Source organism: Acanthochromis polyacanthus, chromosome 17 (genome assembly GCF_021347895.1).
Source record: "Acanthochromis polyacanthus isolate Apoly-LR-REF ecotype Palm Island chromosome 17, KAUST_Apoly_ChrSc, whole genome shotgun sequence".
In the NCBI taxonomy this organism is placed as follows: domain Eukaryota; kingdom Metazoa; phylum Chordata; class Actinopteri; family Pomacentridae; genus Acanthochromis; species Acanthochromis polyacanthus.
In genome coordinates, this window is record NC_067129.1 from 2016360 (window position 1) to 2040099 (window position 23740).

General features: G+C 43.5%; 1 protein-coding gene across 1 annotated transcript in view; it reads left to right on the top strand.

Annotated features, from left to right (window-relative positions):
• Positions 1-23740, top strand: part of cadm1a (cell adhesion molecule 1a) — a 488723-nt gene that overhangs the window by 315653 nt on the left and 149330 nt on the right. The window contains 1 exon segment of the mRNA XM_022196138.2: positions 14626-14643. Within this exon segment, the coding sequence (XP_022051830.2) occupies positions 14626-14643 (18 nt within the window).

Below are 23740 nucleotides of genomic sequence, written 5' to 3' on the forward strand. Positions count from 1 at the left end.
CCACAATGCATTTTGGCTGCAGGCTAACTAATCCAGGCATAGATGTATACAAACAATAAGTCTAAGGTCTCAATCAAAGTCTCTTAACAAGCAAATAAATACAACCACAACCACAAAGAATGTAATTTCGCCTAAAGATTAGGTTCTCAAAAACGTTGGTCTCAGGAAAACCTAATAATTGAAAATCAGATTGTGAGTAACACCATCTTCAATGTGAGTAGCCAGGCAGAAAAGACACACAACGATGCCGCATTTTTCAAAACGAAAAGCTGCGATTTCGGAATTAAGCCTGAATCATAGCCACGTTAATAAGGTTTGTAATAAACTAAACCGTTTGTAAATCAATCAAGAATTGAGCGAGTTATGAGTGTTAAAGTGAGGAAATCATCCACCTTACCATTGACTACAGTACAGTGCGCCAGAGCAGTCCCCTGTCCTAAGATGGCCGCCAAGTGACGACGCCGCCGACTCCGTCTCGAGACATCTAGCGTTTGTATATATCTATGGATGAAGCTCTCTGTTTACAACTTTTGCCGCAAGTGCGCATGCCCACAGTTTATTTCTTCTGTTTGCGCGTGTTTCCGTCATATCGTTACAGCGCCCCTAGAGGTCTGGCATGTGTTTTACAGCGTTTCCATGCGTATCGAATGCATTCGTGTACAATTTCTGAGACGCCTTCGTCTTTACGGCGATCGTTTTTGAAACTGTTCAGCGTTTCGTCTTCGTGTGATGCAATATCCCAGTTTAATTCTTAGATTTGGTTTATTTTCTCAGCAGAATGAAACATCAGGTGACAAGTTCAAGGATCGCTGGGAAGTTGAGACTCTCTTCTGATTTCACAGTTTCTGGTCTCTAAATTCTGTCATTTTGAGGATTTTTACTGTTTGTTTTTGCTTTGTTTTTTTAAAGATAGCATGCCTTATGAATCCACCAGTATTTTTTGTAATTTAAACGGTGAATATCTGATTTCACTTCATTTTTTTAATAAGTCCCTCAGTTTGTTTGTGTAATTCTTTAGACTGTATTTTCTCAATTTTATTGCACTAAAGAGTCTCAGTAAATCAAGAATCATAAAGAGTCTTGAACAGCTTGTAATGAGTGTGCCTTATTTTGTAAGTTTTATCTTATCTGTTCGTAGATTCAACAGTTTAGTGGTGATTCTGTCTGTTCAAGGCGACATCAGCGCTGTTCTAACATCCAATAAAAACATCTAAACCAACGATATCAACCTCCAGCTTAATGCGGTCTGTGCCTCAGCTGGGAGGAGGTCAACAGCATTAGTATTAATTCTTTCCATGGACATCTGTGGGTACCTGAAGGGTTAACATCAGTGGAGGAAACAATGGAAAGCAGGTTTTCATCTATGTTCTAATTATATCAAATTACTCACAGTGTGAAGAACCTGTTCTATATCATTTTCCTGTTTCTGACAGCTGGGTGGAAATGTTCGACAATGGCTGCTCTGGTGAAATGAAGCTGATCCACATTTGAGTGCTGCTTTTGTCCTACATTTCCAGAGCTAAGTGTATACAATCTGGCAGATGGTACTGTAAACACACACATGCTCCAGAATGGGGGAAAAAAAAAGAAGAATCACTCATCTAAAGAGCCCTCGATGCAGAATGTTCCACTCTTAAAGCTCAGCTATATTACTTTGACTCTTTTTTTTATTCTGGCTGCTCTTATCCACCATGAAAACGCCGTTCTGTCTGTTCAGAGTCATGAGATGCACCAGGCAGGATTCATCCACCACCATGACTCACTGAATGGGGAGAAGGATGAGGATTGTGGGGAGTCGGGGACATTACCCTGGGCTTTTTCTCTTTCTTCCCCTCCCTGCACCCTGAGGACACGGCCATCGGTGGTGGAGGAGGGAGGTTCTCTTATCAGCAGGACAGCACCCAGCGCTCTAATCACCGGGTCCCAGAGACAGCCGGAGGTAAAGAGTGGATGGATGAGCAACATCCAAGGAGAGGAAGAGGAAAAAAAGAAATGAGACAGAGGAGGAAGAAGGGAAAAAGCTGTGTTTATACCTCTTAGGTTACATCAAATGACAGCTGCTTTCCAGTTCGATGCATAACTGAGTAGAAATCCTTTTGGAGAGCAGATTCTGTCCCACAGCACGTCGCTGATGAAATATTGAGACTTTTCAGTTGCATCACGAGCCTCTCAGCGACAACAGCAGATTCCACCTTTAGAGGAACCTTAAGGAGCCGCTCCAAGCGACAAAAAACAGAAAAAGGCCTGGAGAGATGGCGGTCATCTGAGCCAAGGTCAATTAATGGATTTGATAATTAAATCTGTCTTCAGATTAATATTACTGTGACTTTATACCCTGACCTGCTGCTTCTTTGGTCTGACAGCCTGAGGAAGGAATTCTGATCATCTCTAAAACATAAAATAAATAGAATCTGACCAAATGTTAGCAACACGTGGTAAAAGATGCTGATAAACTGTGAACACCAGGGTGAACAGGTGGTAATGAGAGTCCAATCTGTAAATGCACACGTCCTATAAGCTGCAGTGTGTCTGACAGGGATCTGTACTCAGTCTGGTCCTGGTCCTGGTCCTGGTCTTGGCTGGTGACCATAGTTTGAGTGTATTGTAATGTTTGTGGTGGTGGTTGAGCTGGATGTAGCAGGGAGTGGTGTAACGTGGTGAACGCTGTAAACCAGTGAATAATTTTCCCTGAAAGAAGCCTCTGAAACGGCCGCTATCTCTGAATGCTGTAATTAAAACGTCCTCGCCGTCTAAACCGAACTCCGACAAAGCTCTCCTCCTGGGCTCGCCATGGGCTACTTGTACAGCTCTGATCCACTCGCTGCTGAGATCGTTCAGATGCCGCAAACGCACTCGCCCGAATGAACCCGTTTGCTGCTGAACCAACAAGCGTCTAGATTCAGCTGCTTATAGCTGGCCTGAGAGCAGCAGCACATAGGAGAGTTCTCTGATAGGACGCCCCCATCTGCTGGACAGCAGTCCTCTGTGTCCTCCAGAACTAGATACAGTTTAAAAAAAAAAAAAAAAAGCAAGTTTGATTCAGGATGTGACCTGGGTTTGGTTGATATTAGCCACTAAACCATCCGTTGGGATTAGGACTGGGCACAAATGACCACTTTTTAGCCCTTAAAGTGCTGATAAGTGCACTTTGCATCTAAATTCACATCATTTCTGCTAAATGTTTTTTTGGCTGTGTTAAAATATAGAAAAAAGCAGTAAAATACAATAAAATATAGTAAAGATATAGTAAAAATACAATTTAAAAAACAGCAGAAAATCTTTCCATTTGGCATGAAACACTTTAATTTCCCCAAGTCAGAGTGTCCCACCAAATATCTCCATAGGGGTACAGAGGAACATTTCCAGCAACCATCACTCCTGTGTTCTAATGCTACATTGTGTTAGCTAATGGTGCTGAAAGGCTCATTGATGATTAGAAAACCCTTGTTCAGTTATGTTAGCACATGGATTAAAGTTCATGAAATTGTCTGGGTGGGCCCAAACTGTAGAACGGTAGTGTAGATATCCTGCAAAGACTATATTTAGCGATGGAAGATCTGAAAAGCTTCGACTATTCTGTCACATGTATGTCGAGCCCTACAATGATCCAGAGCTTCAGAGTGAAGGTTGTGGAATTATCCTGCAAACAGCCTCGGGCTCATTGGGTTAAAAAGCTGTTAACCTAAATGAATTTAAAAGTGCAACTGCAGCCCTGCATCGTTGTTTTGTACGACACAAATGATGAGAGAACGACTGTCGAGTTCACGTCTGAACGCTGTGAATCGTTGGGGTGAAATCCGACTGGTTCCCTGCTGGCAGCGTTCTGTCGACTCGTCCTGAGGTTCTAATGCAATAAGGAAGCGCTACAGGCTGTAAATAATAGATTCATATTTCATCAAGCAGCTCTGAAGCACCAGAACCAGGTACGGCTGTAACCCAGAGCTCCGTGATCGAGCACACACTGTTCATTCTCCACACTTGATTTAGTGCTGCGACCGGTGGAAAAGAAAGACAATAGGATTGGTGCTATTGATAATTAGTTTTTAATGTGCCTCACTCATCATGTCCAATTTCATGCCCCTTAGGCAGCTGATCACAGATTTAATCAACACGTTATTGCTCGCTATCCTTAAACCGGCTGGGGGAGGAGGTTTCTCTGGGAGTATTAGGAGGACAGTGTTGGTGTGTGTTTCTAGGACAGTGTTGGTGTGTGTTTCTAAGACAGTGTCGGTGTGTGTTAGAGGACGGTGTTGGCGTGTGTTAGGAGGACGGTGTTGGCGTGTGTTAGGAGGACGGTGTTGGCGTGTGATAGGAGGACGTGTTGGCGCGTGTTAGGAGGATGGTGTTGGCGCGTGATAGGAGGACGGTGTTGGCGCGTGATAGGAGGACGGTGTTGGCGTGTGTTAGGAGGACGGTGTTGGCGCGTGTTAGGAGGACAGTGTTGGCGCGTGTTAGGAGGACAGTGTTGGCGCGTGTTAGGAGGACGGTGTTGGCGCGTGTTAGGAGGATGGTGTTGGCGTGCGTTAGGAGGACGGTGTTGGCGCGTGTTAGGAGGACGGTGTTGGCGCGTGTTAGGAGGACGGTGTTGGCGCGTGATAGGAGGACGGTGTTGGCGTGTGTTAGGAGGACGGTGTTGGCGCGTGTTAGGAGGACAGTGTTGGCGCGTGTTAGGAGGACGGTGTTGGCGCGTGTTAGGAGGACGGTGTTGGCGCGTGTTAGGAGGATGGTGTTGGCGTGCGTTAGGAGGACGGTGTTGGCGCGTGTTAGGAGGACGGTGTTGGCGCGTGTTAGGAGGACGGTGTTGGCGCGTGTTAGGAGGACGGTGTTGGCGTGTGTTAGGACGGTGTTGGCGCGTGCTAGGAGGACGGTGTTGGCGCGTGTTAGGAGGACGGTGTTGGCGCGTGTTTCGAGGACGGTGTTGGCGCGTGTTTCTAAGACAGTGTCGGTGTGTGTTAGGAGGACGGTGTTGGCGTGTGTTAGGAGGACGGTGTTGGCGTGTGTTAGGAGGACGGTGTTGGCGCGTGTTTCGAGGACGGTGTTGGTGCGTGTTTCTAAGACGGTGTTGGTGCGTGTTTCTAAGACGGTGTTGGTGTGTGTTTCTAGGACGGTGTTGGTGCGTGTTTCTAAGACAATGTTGGTGCGTGTTAGAGGACGGTGTTGGTGCGCATTAGGACGACGGTGTTGGTGCGTGTTTCTAAGACGGTGTTGGTGCGTGTTTCTAAGACGGTGTTGGTGCGTGTTTCTAGGACGGTGTTGGCGCGTGATAGGAGGACGGTGTTGGTGCGCGTTAGGAGGACGGTGTTGGTGCGCGTTAGGAGGACGGTGTTGGTGCGCATTAGGACGACGGTGTTGGCGCGTGTTAGGAGGACGTGTTGGCGCGTGTTAGGAGGACGGTGTTGGCGTGCATTAGGAGGACAGTGTTGGCGCGTGTTAGGAGGACGGTGTTGGCGCGTGTTAGGAGGACGGTGTTGGCGCGTGTTAGGAGGACGGTGTTGGCGCCTGTTAGGAGGACGGTGTTGGCGCCTGTTAGAGGACGGTGTTGGCGTGTGTTAGGAGGGCGGTGTTGGCGTGTGTTAGAGGACGTGTTGACGCGTGTTAGGAGGACGGTGTTGGCGCGTGTTTCGAGGACGGTGTTGGTGCGTGTTTCTAAGACGGTGTTGGTGCGTGTTTCTAAGACGGTGTTGGTGTGTGTTTCTAGGACGGTGTTGGTGCGTGTTTCTAAGACAATGTTGGTGCGTGTTAGAGGACGGTGTTGGTGCGCATTAGGACGACGGTGTTGGTGCGTGTTTCTAAGACGGTGTTGGTGCGTGTTTCTAAGACGGTGTTGGTGCGTGTTTCTAGGACGGTGTTGGCGCGTGATAGGAGGACGGTGTTGGTGCGCGTTAGGAGGACGGTGTTGGTGCGCGTTAGGAGGACGGTGTTGGTGCGCATTAGGACGACGGTGTTGGCGCGTGTTAGGAGGACGTGTTGGCGCGTGTTAGGAGGACGGTGTTGGCGTGCATTAGGAGGACAGTGTTGGCGCGTGTTAGGAGGACGGTGTTGGCGCGTGTTAGGAGGACGGTGTTGGCGCGTGTTAGGAGGACGGTGTTGGCGCCTGTTAGGAGGACGGTGTTGGCGCCTGTTAGAGGACGGTGTTGGCGTGTGTTAGGAGGGCGGTGTTGGCGTGTGTTAGAGGACGTGTTGACGCGTGTTAGGAGGACGGTGTTGGTGCGTGTTAGGCGGACGGTGTTGGCGCGTGTTAGGAGGACGGTGTTGGCGCCTGTTAGGAGGACGGTGTTGGCGCCTGTTAGGAGGACGGTGTTGGTGCGTGTTAGGAGGACGGTGTTGGCGCGTGTTTTTAAGATGGTGTTGGTGTGTGTTAGAGGACGGTGTTGGCGTGTGTTAGGAGGACGGTGTTGACGCGTGATAGGAGGACGGTGTTGGCGCCTGTTAGGAGGACGGTGTTGGTGCGTGTTAGGAGGACGGTGTTGGTGCGTGTTAGGAGGACGGTGTTGGTGCGTGTTTCTAAGACGGTGTTGGTGCGTGTTTCTAGGACGGTGTTGGTGCGTGTTTCTAGGACGGTGTTGGTGTGTGTTAGAGGACGGTGTTGGTGCGCGTTAGGAGGACGGTGTTGGTGCGCGTTAGGAGGACGGTGTTGGTGCGCATTAGGACGACGGTGTTGGTGCGTGTTTCTAAGACGGTGTTGGTGCGTGTTTCTAGGACGGTGTTGGCGCGTGATAGGAGGACGGTGTTGGTACGCGTTAGGAGGACGGTGTTGGTGCGCGTTAGGAGGACGGTGTTGGTGCGCATTAGGACGACGGTGTTGGTGCGAGTTAGGAGGACGGTGTTGGCCTGTGTTAGGAGGACGTGTTGGCCTGCGTTAGGAGGACGTGTTGGCCTGCATTAGGAGGACGTGTTGGCCTGCGTTAGGAGGATGGTGTTGGCGCGTGATAGGAGGACGGTGTTGGCGCGTGATAGGAGGATGGTGTTGGCGCGTGTTAGGAGGACGGTGTTGGCGCGTGTTAGGAGGACGGTGTTGGCGCGTGTTAGGAGGACGGTGTTGGCGCGTGTTAGGAGGACGGTGTTGGCGCGTGTTAGAGGACGGTGTTGGCGCGTGTTAGAGGACGGTGTTGGCGCGTGTTAGAGGACGGTGTTGGCGCATGTTAGGAGGACGGTGTTGGTGCGTGTTTCTAAGATGGTGTTGGTGTGTGTTAGAGGACGGTGTTGGCGTGTGTTAGGAGGACGGTGTTGGCGCGTGATAGGAGGACGGTGTTGGCGCGTGATAGGAGGACGGTGTTGGCGCGTGTTAGAGGACGGTGTTGGCGCGTGTTAGAGGACGGTGTTGGCGCGTGTTAGAGGACGGTGTTGGCGCGTGTTAGAGGACGGTGTTGGCGCGTGTTAGAGGACGGTGTTGGCGCGTGTTAGAGGACGGTGTTGGTGCGTGTTAGAGGACGGTGTTGGTGCGTGTTTCTAAGATGGTGTTGGTGTGTGTTAGAGGACGGTGTTGGCGTGTGTTAGGAGGACGGTGTTGGCGTGTGTTAGGAGGACGGTGTTGGTGTGTGTTAGAGGACGGTGTTGGCGCGTGTTAGGAGGACGGTGTTGGTGCGCGTTAGGAGGACGGTGTTGGTGCGCGTTAGGAGGACGTGTTGGCGTGCGTTAGGACGACGTGTTGGCGTGCATTAGGAGGACGGTGTTGGTACGTGTTAGGAGGACGTGTTGGTGTGCATTAGGAGGACGGTGTTGGTGCGTGTTAGGAGGACGTGTTGGTGTGCATTAGGAGGACAGTGTTGGTGCGTGTTAGGAGGACGTGTTGGTGTGCATTAGGAGGACGGTGTTGGTGCGTGTTCGGACGGTGTTGGCGTGTGTTAGGAGGATGGTGTTGGTGTGCGTTTGGAGGACAGTGTTGGTGTGTTTGGTGTGTGTTTGTCGGTGTGTTCATCCATCCCAGCCATGTCCCTCTCTGATAGACACTGAATGTGTTCCAGGCCATTAACCAGGACCACGTTTGAAGATGACGTGCTCAGAGATGTGCCCTGTGTTAAAGAAAGCCGTTGTTATTGTGTTCCTGGAGAACAGCAGAGCGTCCAGAGTCCTTCACCACATGAATACTGATGGAAGCAGGCCGGTTACGTCTGATTTTTAGGGGATCTTATTGGTTTTGTTGCTATGTGAGGTCAGCTGAAGGTCCTGTTCTGTATTATGAGATTTAAAATAATATAATAATGCTCTTATAAGACGTAGTTTTTCAGGATTCTTTCTTTTCTTTAGGAGATGGGAGTTAGATCATTTAGAAATGAGGGAAATAATACAATTTCCTGACTTTCTTTTATTATATATTTTACATAAATCTCATAAACCTGCAACATTCACAACATTTTTCCAAGTGCTTGCTGGTGTTACCACTTCTGAAAGTAAAAACTGTGACTCTCTGCATACTAAAGATATTCCACAGTTCATATTTTTGATTTGTGTCTCCTATCTGCTCTAAGCACTGCCTGCAGTTCAGCCAAAAAGTCCCAGAATTTTCATTATGTCATGGTTGATCATAAATGAGTCGCTGATGGATTTCCTGCTGCGATGAGAACCACAGAATTCTTTGTTTTTTACAGAACCTGTAAAAACATGTCCAACGCTTTTCCCACGACTCACAGGTGTCACAGTCACTGGAATAAAAAAAACAAGCTTCACATGATAGATGTCTAACTATCATCTGACTGGTTTCCATGCTTATCTCCTATCTGCTCTCTGTAAATCAGCCTGCAGCTCAGTTCAGTTTGGTGAAAACATCCTTGATTTTTTTTGTCATGTGTCCATCTGTTGCATTTAAATCAGGTTTGGTTTCACTGCTGTTAAGGTGTTTTGCAGGAGAAAGAATTTTTACTTTTTTCTGGTAGGAGTAACAGATGATTTTTTTTTTAAATAACAGGGATTTTGTACCACAATTTTATGTTTATATATTTCTTCAGATGAAACCACACAGATGAGTAGTTAAAGTACCATTGGGAAAGTTTGTCTTTCCAGTGTCGGGCTTTAATAAATGCCGTGGTGTTGGTGACTGTTGACTGCCGCTCACTGGAGAGTTACAGGGTTGAGTTTGGTTCCCAGTGACTTTGGTGGTCGTCGGCTTTTTTTTTTCTGGAATAAACTCATCAAAATATCATAGGACCAACAGCTTGTGTCTGGGTTTTTGGACTTCTCTTTCTAAAGTTGGCAGTGGAGTTTAGATTGTTCCCTTGTGTACAGAACTACCAAAAGGCACATATTTGGTTTGAGAAGTTTAAGAATTTGTTAAAGTTATTTTATTTCTGATTAAATGGGCTGTTAGAATAGGTTGCTGAAAGCGCATTGAATCTGATTTATGGGTTTAATGCTTCAGATACATAGGACATAAAATCGTGATGAGCTTTCATTTTAAGATTGTTGTGTTTGCAGTTTGTGTAGCGTGCACATGTTAGCATCTACAGACCATAGCAGACTTTATTAGGGACAGAGTTACTGAGCTACTGTTGGCTGAAGGGTGAACTGTTGGATGCAAAGTTGTCATTTACTGCATACCAGTCGTTTTATTTTAAAAATAGAGACTCTTTATGACCTTTCTATGTGTACAGAAAAGCCTGCATACACCTAGCATAAAATATAAATAGATTACATGCACCACTTACTAATGCTTTATCCAGTTCCTTTGGTTTTCCTGGAAGTACGACGCTGCAGAATTCACTCTGCAAACAGAACACGTGTGTTTTATGTGTAGCCACAGCGTCAGACTTGGATAATTTATTAGATATCTAGTAGATCGCTAGAACGTCTTTACTTTTATTTACAGTCAAAGCTGTTGTCTTTCTGGGGGTATTTTTTTGTAACTTGAGTTGTTGCGTAAAGAATCAGTCACTTCTTCCAGCCCGTCCATCACCCACAGAGCGAATACATTAATATAAATCCATGTGTGTATTTGGACAGACTACCCATCAGATCAACAGTTTGAAAGAAAGCTCCTACTTCAGTATCGACCACCAGATGTCTGCAGTAATCCTTCACTCCTCGGGAGCACCGCTGCTGGTCAATTCTCAACACTTTTTTCCTCCTCTCCAGTCACCTTTGTGCCGCTGATTGTATTCTCGTCGACAACTTCACAAGTCGGCCGACTGCTGCTCTCCACAAAGAGACTAAAATAGGCTGTCAGAGAAAAGGGGAAGAGGGAGAGAACCGACGAGCAGCGGCAGTGTTTATCTAGAACTGCTTGGCTCCCTGGCTGGGAGGTTCTGGAGGCCTTCATTAAATGCAGCTCAGGCCTGGTGAAGCTCTGCCTAATGTCCCTATCATCTCTGGAGTGGTCCGGCCTCCGTCCACACCACTCATGTTTAATGCATCTCTGCAGTCCTCGTCATTTAACCTCACCTCTGGGGGTGGAGGGTCGGGGTGGGGTGGCGAAGGCTCCCGAGGACCCACAAGGGGCAAAGCATCCTCAGTTATTCTTCTCCCGCTCCTCCATTTGCTTAACATGGCAGAGCCGCTGATAGCTGCGTGATCTGAACCCGCCACGCTGTGAACCTGAACTCTGGGAGGTCTGGGTGAATCTGTGGCTCTCTGAACCACTTTGTTCCTCCTCTCTAGTGTGCCGAGGCTGAACGCTGAAGCAGGGGAGATTTTCTGACTGAGCAGTTTGTTGTGTTTGTGAGCTCCGGTGCTCAGCTTCCGGTTAAAAAAAAGAAAGAAAGAAAAGCTTCTCCGGTGAGACTGAAGGCTGTCAAACTCAATCAGGCCTTCATCAAGCAGAATAAGCGTTTGGTTGAAACTGACGAGGTCTGAGATTTTCCTTAAATTGTGTTCAGGTTGCGTGAATTTGAGTTTGTCGAGCTCATTAAACACTAAACTGTTTGGCAATTAATGGACAAGCTGAGAATGAATGTCATTTCTGTTTGGACAGCGAGGCCTTCAAACCTCTGAACTCCAAACAGTTTATGGACGTTTCTTTGATCCTGTCGCATTTAAACTCGCTGTCGGTTCATTTTTCGCTGCTTTATAAAGTCCTGAACCTCCATTGAAGCAGAACAACCACGACTACAAGTAGAGAGAATGAAAGCAAATATTTTATGTGGTATGACAAAGTTAGAACGCCATAAATCATAAACAATAGGCGTGAAACAGTAGAATTTCTTGATTTTCTTTGACAATTTATTTTACATAACCTACAAAAACCTGCAACATGCACAACATTTTTCTAAGTACCCGCTAGTGTTACCATTACTATAAGAAAAGAAAAAACTGTGACTCACTACATACTAAAGATTTATTACTATTCACATTTAGAATTTATTTCTACACTTGTCTCCTATCTGATCTGTTTAAACACCGCCTGCAGTTCAACCAAAAAGTCCCAGATTTTTTTATCACGTGATGGCTGATCACTGATGTTTTCCTGCTGCAGAATTCTTCGTTTATTACAGAATCTGCTCAGTGTGAAAGGTTTATTTTTTTCCATTCTTTAAAAAGGCGTGCTTATAATGAATTTGTTCATCTGGGCGATTTAAGGACCTTCAGAAAGTGGAGAGAACTCAGAAATGTGCAGCAAGACACAGTTTTAATGCCTTACACTATTTTTTTTTTGGAAAAGTAAAAAGTCTTGGGTGTAACAGCTCGACATGCCACAGACATTTTCACACTTGGGTTTTTAATTTCTTTCCATAATTATCTCCTATCTCCCCTGTTTAAACACTGCCTGCAGTTCAGCAGAAAAGTTGGCAGAGAGAAGAGATTTTTATGAGTTTTTACAGAATCAGTTTGGTGCAGAAGGTTATTTCTTTTTCGCATTTTGATGTAGAATGAAGCGATTTTGATAAAACAACAATTTTAATCTTATATTTGGTTAAGTTTGAGCTTGTCACACAGAAAGACAGTGCAAAATGTAGTGATTCTTTCTGTTTTTACCGGACGACAACGTGCGTCTGAAAGCTGCCAGAGAGGTTCGCAGGGTGAAGATTTCCGATTTAAAGTCTCCTTCAGTGAGATGCATCTTCTCCGCACACGAGGCTGTGAAACAGGATAAACAGCTGACATTCTACTCTTTGCTTTTCTCGATCTTCACGCTGCATTTCTCTTGATTCTTCTGCTTCCATTCTTCTCTCTCGCCGCTCTTCTTCTCCGGCTCACTCCCACTCAGCCGCTGCCTCGCTTTCTGCTCCGAATAACTAGAATATCACCAGGATTGAAATCTGGCAAAAGTTGAAGAAGAAATAGGTTTCCTAAGCGGAAGCTGCCTCGTAGCTGGAGTCCTGATGTTCAACGATGGGGGTCTCGGTGGATGCCAGCTCCTGCCTTCCTCCTGACAGACGTCCCGGTAGAGGCTGATGTAGCCGCTTTATTTATCTCAAAAGTGGCTGTTTTGTCTCATTTTTTAGACATCCTGCCAACAGAGATGTTGTTTAGCAGCAAACAGTCATTGGGATAAAATCTGTATCTGCTCGTTAGTTTAAAAGCATTTATATCCGTCTAATGTTGTTATAATACAGAGCATGAATACCAGTATTTATATCTGTCTAAAGTTGTTATAATACAGAGCATGAATACCAGTATTTATATCTGTCTAATGTTGTTATAATACAGAACATGAATACCAGTATTTATATCTGTCTAAAGTTGTTATAATACAGAACATGAATACCAGTATTTATATCTGTCTAATGTTGTTATAATACAGAGCATGAATACCAGTATTTATATCTGTCTAAAGTTGTTTTAATACAGAACATGAATACCAGTATTTATATCTGTCTAAGGCTGTTTGACGTGCAGAAGAAGGAAATTGCATATCAGCTCTAAAATCTCCTGTTTTCTGATATATTTCTGTGCATCTACTAGAACAAGATGCTGATTGATCTTTGTTCCTTATTGGGTCATTCCGTATCATTTCAACCAGTGGTCCCCACCTGACCCTCTCAGATTTTGCTAAGTTTTACATACATTTAGTACATTATATATGATGAGAAAATCCAAAATGTGAATGCTTTATTGTCATTAGTTTCAAAGTTATGGCCATTTGAAGTAGGTAGGGGGTACCCTAAAATTGCGGCCAAAATTAAGACTTGAAATTTTCGACCATTTTCAGACTTCTGTAACTTCTGAACAACAAAAGATAGAGATCTGACATTTTCAGAATCATTTCACAGTGACCTATAGTCCTCAGAAATGTGAAAATATTTACTTTATATTTATAATTGCATGTTACAGAGAATGACAAAGTTGCGATTTTATCCATCACGAACTTCTAAACTGCTACATTTGGCCACCCATTACACACAAACTAATCATCATATCCATTAGAGATTTTATGTGGTTTAATTTGGCTATCTAAGGATTGGTATGGTATGTAATGCATGAAATATGAAGAGCTAAAAATCAAAAATATCTGTCCGACCTTCGGATTTAAAGGTCAACATCAAACATAGAAGGGTTTGTAGAAGCAAGTTGTGCTTGGTGTCAAAATTTCGTGAAATTACAGGAATTTCACACGATGTCTTTTATTTTTTGATGCCACCTATCCCACATGCTGATACTGACCTTTCTGAGAGGGGCAGGTGGGAAGTTTTCTTAAAATTGGTTGATTTCCTACGGAATGAGCCTATTATTGATTCTGTCGGTTTGATAGCTTTGCATTTTAATTCTTATTTGATGGTTAAATATCGTTCCGTTAAAGATGTGAAACCGTTCAGATCAGCTTTGCTTAAAGACCAGAGGTGAGCAGAAGAAAACATCCCTCTGTGTGTTTTTAGAGGTAGAAGGAAATCCCATCTGCCTAGGAGCTCCTCTAAAGTCCTGTGCTAACGAGTCCTAGAAAGTCTGATTGAGGCACAGAAAGCCAGCGTGGTGTTTGTTTGGGGGGTTGTTGCTGGACGGCTTCTTGGTTGGGAGCAGGACTTCCTGGAGTTTCTGCTGGTTGCCTAGCAACCTCACACCGTCTTTGGTGGGATTTCTCTGTAGAAACGGAATTATCCCACTTTGTGTTTTGATTCTGCCGAACAATGCATTAAACGTAGCGGGAATACCAGCACCGCCGTGTGCTGCTGCTGATGAATGATGTGTGGAGGTGAGCTTTTATTCTGGAAACACGCAGGAAACCCACTGAAATAACATGTCGTCTTCTCAAGACCTTCAAACTGTATTAATCTAAGAAAAAGAGGTTTGATCAAAGCCTATGTTGTAAAAAAAATGTTCAAAATGTATTCACAGTGTTACACTTGAATTGACAGTTTCTTTTAAACAAAAAATTGAAAATGCATCTTAACAACCTTTGTATGTAAAAAAAAAAAGTTCTGTAAGCAAACATTATTATTCCTTGAACATGTAAATTCACTGTTTGTTTCTCTTAAAATACACAGAAAATCCCATGTTTTTAGATTGTATTTGCAGCCATGACCCAATGTTTCTGAAATCCTCTGGTTTTCACTGATGAACCTTTTCTTCTTGCAGCAGGAAGAGCATGAAGGATTTTCCTTGAATGTTGTTTTTTTTTTTTCCTGAACTTTACTTGCATGAACCTCTTTGCGCTGCAAACGGGGCTTTCTTCCTTCATTTTGGGCCTTGAATGCTAACCTCCCTTTCTGTTTTTTTCCCCTCGCCTGAACCGCTCTCCCACCTTCCCTCCTCCTGCAGGAGCTGCTCAGGACATAGGTAAGACGCTCCCCTCCTCCTCACCTCATCCACGCTTCCTCTCTCCTGTTTCTGTGCTGCAATCCTTCTCTCCCTCTCTCTCACATTGAAATTCTCTGCTCTCCATCGTCCATTTCTTGTGAACCTCCTCCTGCTGCTGACTGAAACATCTCTGGTTGCTGCAAACAGAGCTAGCTGTAGCAACACGCTGCAGATATCCACATAAGATGCCAAAACAAAACAGTGTTTTCCCAAAACTTTGAATGAAAACCTTTGTAGGAAACATGAACGGAGCTTGCTTCGTGTTTCTGGCCACGTAGCTGTTTGTTTAAGGATGTGTCTGTCACTGCTTTGCCACTGCATTTCAGTGCTATCAGCTGTTCCGGTTTCATTCTTGATGTTTTAATCTCTCCTTTCACGCTGTAATGAATGTAATCCTCCTCCAGTCATTTCAGTAGAGACATGACGGAGTTGTGGACAACCAATGACGGCTGTTTTTATAGATTTATTTCACATAAATGGTAGTCCAAGTAATGGAAATGTGACATAAATCCTGTCAGAATCCAAATCTGGTGTAAATCAGTGAAAAGCCAGCAGGAAGAGATGTTCTACGCTGTTTGATGTGTTTCCACCAACAGAAACGCATCCATGTGCTCCTGTATGTCTTTGCTGTTATTAATATTAGTAGTTTTATTAATGCACTGTTCCAACTGGCAGAAACAGCTCTTCTGTCCTCTAATAGATGCTGACTTTATTTTAGAACACCTGTTGGATTCAGTGCAATCTAATATAAATTAAATCTGCCACAAAGTCTACATTTAGGAAGATCAGTTCAGTTTTTGTTGTCAAAGAGGTGATGACTGAGCTGGAGGTTTACATTTTATTGATGCTATTTCACTGGATTTTGTTGTTTTGGATCGTGTTTGTCATATTCTGTCCTCCTCGTGTGTAAGAACCACAAAGCTAACCTGCGTTCTCAGTCATATTCCAGTGCAAATGTGCTTTTCTTCGGGATTGTTTGTCCTTTTCAGAAAGGAAAAACTCTAATCATGATAACTTTAGAGTTTAACAACAGACCTTACAAAGTGGATCTGTTCTTTAAAAAAAAATATTACAAGTTTTACTGATATATATGGAATCACTTCAGATGTTTTTAGGGTTTTTTTTGGAAGATTTGTTGTGACTTTTTTGAAAATATTTTCATGCCAAATTTGGAGAATTTTTTACAAAGAAAACTTTTAAGGAATTATTGGAATTTTCCTCCTGAGTTTTTTTTTTTTTTTTTTTTTGCAAATTTTCAGAAATTTGGGGAATTTTTTTGCTGAATTTTGGGATTTTTTTCAGACAAGGAAACAGTATTTTTTGGTGCCTGTAAAAGAAGACGACAGGAGGGTTACAGCACATCTGCAGTGTTTTTTTTTTCGGATTCAGGGACGGGTTAGGAAGGACTCGGCATCATCATTAGAATGCTTCATCTGTTCCACCATTTGGCTTCTTCTCTGACATTTTAACGTCCATGCCTCTCTTGTAACATCGCAAACGTTTACAGTAATAAATCTGCATGATCTTCACCTCGGTGTCGGAGCAGAAAGCTGGAGAATCTACCAGCTGGTGGTCCGAGTTCGACTCTGGGGCAACGAAACGACGACTCAAAAGATGCAGGAGGAGCTCCGTTCTGTCAACTCCTCCGTTTAAAATATATATTAATATGAGTATGTGTTCCTACCAGCTATCAGTGGGGTTTGGCATTAAAAAAACACCTTTCCAAGAAGTGTGCAGTAAATCATGACGCCTTCGCTCCCCCTCTCTCCCCCGTCTCTCCTCCACTGAGCCTTTTAATCCAATTAGCAGAGCCAGCGACAGTTATTTATATGTACATGAATTAGAATTGAGGAGCCAGAGATCCTCCCTCGGGGCTGATTGGATGAAGCCCAGTCCTTCAGGCCGGTTCTCGGTCACAAACCCGCCAAGCAGCGACACTTTCTGCAGCCGACCGACCAACGAAAAACACCCAAAAAAAAGCCTCACACACAAACCAACAAAAAACAGCCGACGTCTCCTCTGAAACCAGATCACTTCCATCCTCGCCGGCGAAATACTTGTTGTTTCATCTTCTCAGTGTTTTCTAAAACCGTCACAATTAAAGAAATCTTTGACACGTTGAGATTGGGCCGCGGTAATAAGCCGTCTCCAGGTTCAGATGCGTTTCTGTTGCATTGCGTTGCGTGGACTGGAATAGTGGGTGTGCCAAATGAGCGTGGAAGCTGCCAGATCTGACTCGCTTACCCTTTTGAACTATTTGCCAGTGATTGCAGTGCTTCAGAGGGTTAGAAGAAGTCGCGTCGCAGCGCTGCCAGCATCCCCATTTGAAGGTTTTAACAATATGCTTGAAGTGCATTTGTGGAAAATTCTAAAAATGTTGGATTCATGGTGAAGAGTTGCTCCGTCCAGTCAAACAGACTTTTAGTGTTTTCCGTTGTTAGTCCGCAAAGTCACTTTAACATTTCATTTGTAAAATTATACACTTATGGTTAGTTATGAGTCAATTACAGAAGCTGGTAAATGCTCCAGATGGCTTCTTTTGGCTGGGATAAATAGAAATCAGCTCTGGAATTGCATTAGCTTGTGATTACTCTTTATTTGTTTTCACTTTGGAATAAGTGCTCCTCTTCTGTGCCAAATGTTTTTCCAAGTTTACAATAAATCAAAGTGAAATAAAATGTACTAAGAAGACAGAGAACACAAGGAACAAAACCAACCAAAGCAGACGACAAAGACGGTTTGTTTCTGTGGTCTGGGTTCATTTAAATCCCCGGTCATCGATTAATCCCGTAAAAACTCAGCTGTTTAGCAAAACTACAGTATTTTTTGTGAAAATAATCCCCTTATGCCTATAGATGACTTAGATGTAACTCTACTCTGTTAACTCTGAGCTCCTCGAGCACACCAGCTCACCTTCGGTTCTGTTCAAACCCAGTAAAACTACTCCAAGCTGCACAATGCAGGATAATGGAAATTCAGCCATAAATGTTAAAGTCAAAAACTGATCCTGAATCAGAAAAATGATGCATAAAGTTCCAGCCTCCACCCTGACAGTATTGGTTCTTTAGATTTATCACGTATAAAAACCTGTAAATCTAAACTGCAGAGATCCTCAGCTGTGGTGTTTACAGCCTATATCACTCACGATGTGTCTTCTAGCACATAAAAAAACACCTAATGGACACGTTCAGAAGGTCGATTTTCCTTGGAGGGAGTCGTTCAGAGTGTGAAACCCATCTGAAGGTCATGTGATGAAGTTAAAGGTGTATTTACCGTTCATATGAACCAGAAACAGCTCGTAAATATCTTTGAGTTTTGGTGTGTTGGTGATGTCCCAGTGGACGATAAGAAAATTACATTATATCGGCTAAAATATTAATTTGTCAGTTCAGGATATAATAAACAAGTGACTAACAGATGAAGGTCTCTTAATGAGTGTCAGTTTGGTGCATTTTGGACTCAGCTGTGCCCACCTTTATTCAGCTCACTATAAAGGTAGATGAATGTAATTTCCATCCTCCCCATTAAACTAATAAACCTTCATTTATGTTCCCATATATTTCCTTGTAAATTTTCACATGCCTGTACCTGGCCAACATAATCTCCACAAAGTGACATCCCTCTATAACTAACCTGCATTCTTCATTACCATTTGTCACCCTGGTAACCAAGACAACGCTGAAGCTGAAAACATGTTGTGAAAGTGTTCTATTTTAACCCAAACCATGATGGTAATGTAATGCCTAACCTTAACTGAAGTGTTAAACAAGTTAAACAAAGAGAGATATTTTTATGACCACACATCATTGGTGCCTAAAGTGAGTATAAACAACAACAGAAAAAGAAACTTTAGACTGATTCTCTTCCAGGATGAGACATGGACCTCGATCTTCTGGGTGAAAGTCTACTTCCTGTTCAATGCCTTCAAACTAGGGCTGGGCGATAAATTGAATTAATTCGATTAATTTGCCTTTTTAAAACCTGACGATTTGAAAATTTGCCAAATCGTAAAATCGAGGCGAGCTTAAATATATAACAATACAGCTTCTTCTTCTGCCTTTCACGACTTGTGCACTGGGGTTTGCTTCCGCCTCTCATCTCCTTCCACCAAAACACTCACACCCCCTCTCGCGAGAAAAGGGCCTCATGTTACATCGATTATATGGAAGCGGTTCGGCTTTGACAAGACTGACACAGAGCAAACTACAGTCATGTGCAAGGTTTGCAAAAGTACTGTGAAAACGAAGAGTAGCAGCACAACTAACCTCTTTCAGCACCTCGGACAGAGGCATCCTAAAGAATGGGAAGAGTGCTGCAGCTACGGGAGTGCGGCATGGCTAGCACTAGCCATAGCAAACAGACCGCAAAGAAACAACAAAAATCCATTAAAATCGTAATCGTACAAGATGACTAAAAAAAATCTAGATTTTATTTTTTTGCCATATCGCCCAGCCCTACTTCAAACTTTCTGTAGCCTCACACAGAATTTCTGACTCTTTAAAGGTGGCCACCTCTCTTACGACGTAAGTTTATTTCAAAATAAAATTACATTAAAATGTAGAATGCAGTGTGGTTGTATGAGAACGTAACTTTGTGAAGACGGGGTTCCAATTCAACTTCATTTACATCCATGATGAACATTTCAGCTCATCCTTGAGATGATAGAATAGAATAAAATAGAACAGTAGAAATAATTTTTTAATTCCGGAGGGGAAATTTGGTTGAAAGAGTCCATTTCCCAGCACGATAATCCAGTTTATAAGCAAAAATGTGCAGGAAATAAAAACAAACTATAAAAATAATATAAATGGCCTATATAAAGCATGTACAAATGTTAAAGTGTTTACACTGAGACTGATCAGAAACATAAGTAAACCATGTACAAGTAAGGAAATGACACAAGGGTTTTTAAAATCAATAATAAACACTCCTCCATTAACTAAGAAGAAGAAATACTCGAACCACTCGGTGATTAAGACATGAAATAATCTAGTAAACTAACAGGAAGTACGTTATTTTACTCAACTGGCATAAACAGGTTCTAGAAAGTATAATTTATAAAAAACATTCCTTCCTGTCAGAGGTCAGAGTGTTTCCTGTGCTGACCTAAAGCAACAGATCCGTGCATGGATGAGTCTGAGTTTGTTCTGTATGCCAATCAATAGAGCAGACGTGATGGAGGCTGAGGGACGCTAAACACAAGCAGTCTTATCCATGTGTGCACAGACAGGCTCTTTAAACACACACAAACATGCATTTATATACACACACACACACACACACACACACACACACACACACACACACACACACACACACACACACACAGCTCAGATTAATGGCTAAATCAATCACACACACACACACTGTTTGCTAGTCATCCTGTATGCTTTTCTTTTATAACACAGGTTCAATTTCCCAAGCTACTGAAGCTCTATCAGCGTTTCCTCAGAATATGTATTCAGCAAGGTCATCTCTCACCGCACCAGGAAGCTCTCAGCTAGCCAGGATGTGTCTGCTGTGGAAGTGTCAATAGTCCAGTTCAATGCGCTGCAATCTCCATTAGTCAACAGGATCTGCTCAGAGCCGCCGTGAGCCGAGGACGCCGCTCCTTCATTAAACACTCCCAGCTTCTTCTGCTTGATTCCCGTCGGCTGATTTATTCAGGGAAGAGCTGGATGTGGTCTGAATCTTTTTCCAGCTCTCAGCCGGTAAAAACAGAGAAATAAATTATCACTTCCACATTTATCGAAATTTTGCTCATCGAGGTCAAAATTTTACACTTGAGCGGTTTCTAATTTAGCAACGACAAGACATATGTCATTAACCTTGTAGACTGTACCACAGCGGCGGTTTGTTCAGACAGAATAACTGATGAAACGTAGACGTAAAGGAGCCGTAAAACATTACGACTGGAATTACAGTTTACAGGGAGCAGAGGGGTTGGACTGTTTGGCTTTACTGAGGACGTCTAAAACAGCTACATCTTAATCTAAATATCCAGTCACAGCGTTAAAGCCACTGACGGTACTTTTCAGCGTTCTGCTGAGACCTAGCCAGTGTTCCAGACCAAACACAGCACCTCCCATGGAACCGTCTGAACAAAATTAAAGCCCCAGGCGTCGACCCGGCCTCCAAACTCCCCACATCCCACTTCCATCAAGCGTCTCCGGGATGCACCAGAACAAACCCGCTCCACCGAGGCCTCGCCCCGCAGCCCTCAGGACCCAGAGGATCCCCCGTCAACACGAACAGCTTCCCCTGGAGGTCTGGTGTCCATGCCCTGACAATCAGAGCTGTTCTGGCAGCTCAGCAGGGACCCACATCATAATAGGCAGCTGGTTTTTAGTGCTGGGCCGATGGATTCCTAAAACATGAGGCGAGCGAGATTTATATTCCAAGACAAGACAAAAAGACAAGAGTGTGTCAGTCCGCCTCCGTTTGGCTTCGGTTATAAGAAGCGAAACTTCCTAAAACAGAAGTTCTTCCATTAAGAGGAGCAGAATGACGTCAGTACGGTGTTAGTGTGAGACTCCTCCATCTAAAATCTATTGTTTTTCCTTGTAAACATGTCCACGTGGTGTGTTTTATGTCCCAGAACAGCAGTGTCTAATCTTTTGTACCACAGACTGGTTTCAGGGAAGACACATTTCTGCAGAATCCTGCGGTAAAAGATGAATACTAGAGCTAAAATACTGCAGTAAAAGATAAGTATTAGAGCTAAAATCCTGCAGTAAATGATGACTACTCGAGCTAAAATACTGCAGTAAATGATGAGTATTATCACAAGTATTAATCCTTGATTATTATCCTACATCTTTGTTCTTCTTCAGAATCAGTTTACAGTTCAAAGTAGCTGAATTCCTGCAGATATTACAGCTTTCCATCGTCGAGTGTGGAGCAGTTTTACTGTTTGTGCAGATCTAAAGGTGAGCTGGTGTGCTTGAGCTGCTGCAAGTGGATCTAATCTGTTTATGTTTTATAGAAGCAGCTGAACAATATGTCATTTAGACACATAGAGAGGAGTTTTTAGGGCTTAAATCAGCAACCAAACTGTGAGTTTAATGAAAAATATCTTCAGTGTTTCCTGTGGTTTGTTGAAAGCCGAGGACAAAGAGAAAGGCAGAATATTAATAATACCGGATTCTTAAAAAAAAGACCTTAAGAGTGGCAACCATCTGATTTAGGGAAATCAGTTTTGTTGTTGTTTTTTAAATTGAATATTTTTAGATACATGGATGTGGCAGGTTTTCTCAGGGTTAAAATCAAAGTTGTTGTTGGATGTTCCACCTTAAATGGATGCTGTCACGTTACATTAGCCTAACGCTAACCCGACTAGCGGCACATCCGCATTCATATACGCTTAACTCTGGTATATTATTAACCACAGCAGCGCCAACACCTCCTTCCTGCCCTTCTTTTCCTGCTTTCCGCTCGTATTCACTAAACTCTGACAGCTCTTTACTGTGCTGTGATGTGATGCGCTGAGAGCGTAATAAAATCTAAACGGTTGAACTCTGACCACAGACACGTCTTCATCATTAAGGAGAATGGCACAGCTGTTTCTCTGGCGCTTTTTTCTAATTAAACTGTCATAACTTAGACGCAATAGAACAGCGCCTGCTTGGACTAATTATCTCTGACATTTGAAGATAAACGGCATTTGTCTTAGCGCACGCTGTAACCGATGGTAAAAACAAACTGTTTAACTTAAATACAGCCATACGTGGAACAAGGAAGTCTGACTTCTAATGGATGCCATAAAAAGCTTTACGGTGGAATATTTTCCGTTTTAGCTGTAATATTTGCAGTTTATGCTCACAAGCAGTAGCGAGAGAGAGTAAAATTCTAACAAGAGAAAGCAGAAGAAACGGTCCAGATGTTTCCTTGAGGCCGCCTCAGACAGCGTCCGGTGAGAGAGGAAGAAGATTAAATATGCATAAATCAAATCAGGTTTTAAGACTTTGCAATCACAGTTTTGTATAATTCCGCTTCCGCCTGATATTTACAGTATGGGGGATTAAATATTCATTCTTTGATTAGGAAACGTAATAATATGTACTTTCTCAACAGTGGGTTCTCCATCGTTTCATGATGATTAAATTATTTGTCTTAATTAAATCATCATAAAATAATAAATGACTGCGTGCGGCTCTTGACACTTCAGTCATCAAAACATCCAGTGAAAGTGAGCCCAGGAATTTCATTTGCTCTAAACAAGAAGAAAAATGCTCAGTTTTTACCCATTTCAATGCGAGAAATTCATAAAATGTCGAGAGAACTGGAATTTTAATGCAAGAATAAAGCAATTACAGAGAGAAAGTGGTTTCTAATAAGAGAACCTGTGAATTTATCTGAATATACAGTCTTAATATTAGTCAAATTACTGACATTAGTGGAGTATTTTCTGCTCCTCCGACTTCACTTTGAAAATACTACAAAGGCTGAGTGGTTTAAACATTCTGAAACTAATCTACAGCTGACATTTTTATTTTACACTCTGGTCATTTCACGAGATGTGCTGGAAAAGAAAGATGTGTAAAATTCTGCCTCGGATGGAGCAGCTTCTCAGCGAAGTGTAGTTTCATGAGATGTTTGTGTCTAAAGTGAAACTAGAGCAAAGAAACCCTCAAGAGGAACATAAGTTTCAGTAAATGCACTAAGAAAAGAGCAGCAAACCAAACTTCCAGAGATGAGTATCGACTGTTTCTCAGCTGCCTTCCAGGAACTACAGACGGAACGAGAACCCGACGGACTGCTGGTGTTTGTGTTGTCTGCTGCCTGCTGTGATCACGACATCAGCATGTAGACGGCGTTTAGACGAAACCATTGGAGCTGCATGAATCCAGAGAGTTCAGTATTAGCATAGAGTGCAGTTATTAAGGCATGCTCAACACACAGACACATTCTACTCGTATCTGCAGCTATATTCACTGTTTAGCCTCTTTTGACTTATAGTTTAGCTCGCATGCTACCATACTGACTATTAATTCAGTCTTGCTGCTCAGATTGATCCTGCTGGTGGGTTTTCATAGACTTTTTGCAGACTGCAGGTGCTGGCCTGTTGGCTGGTGTT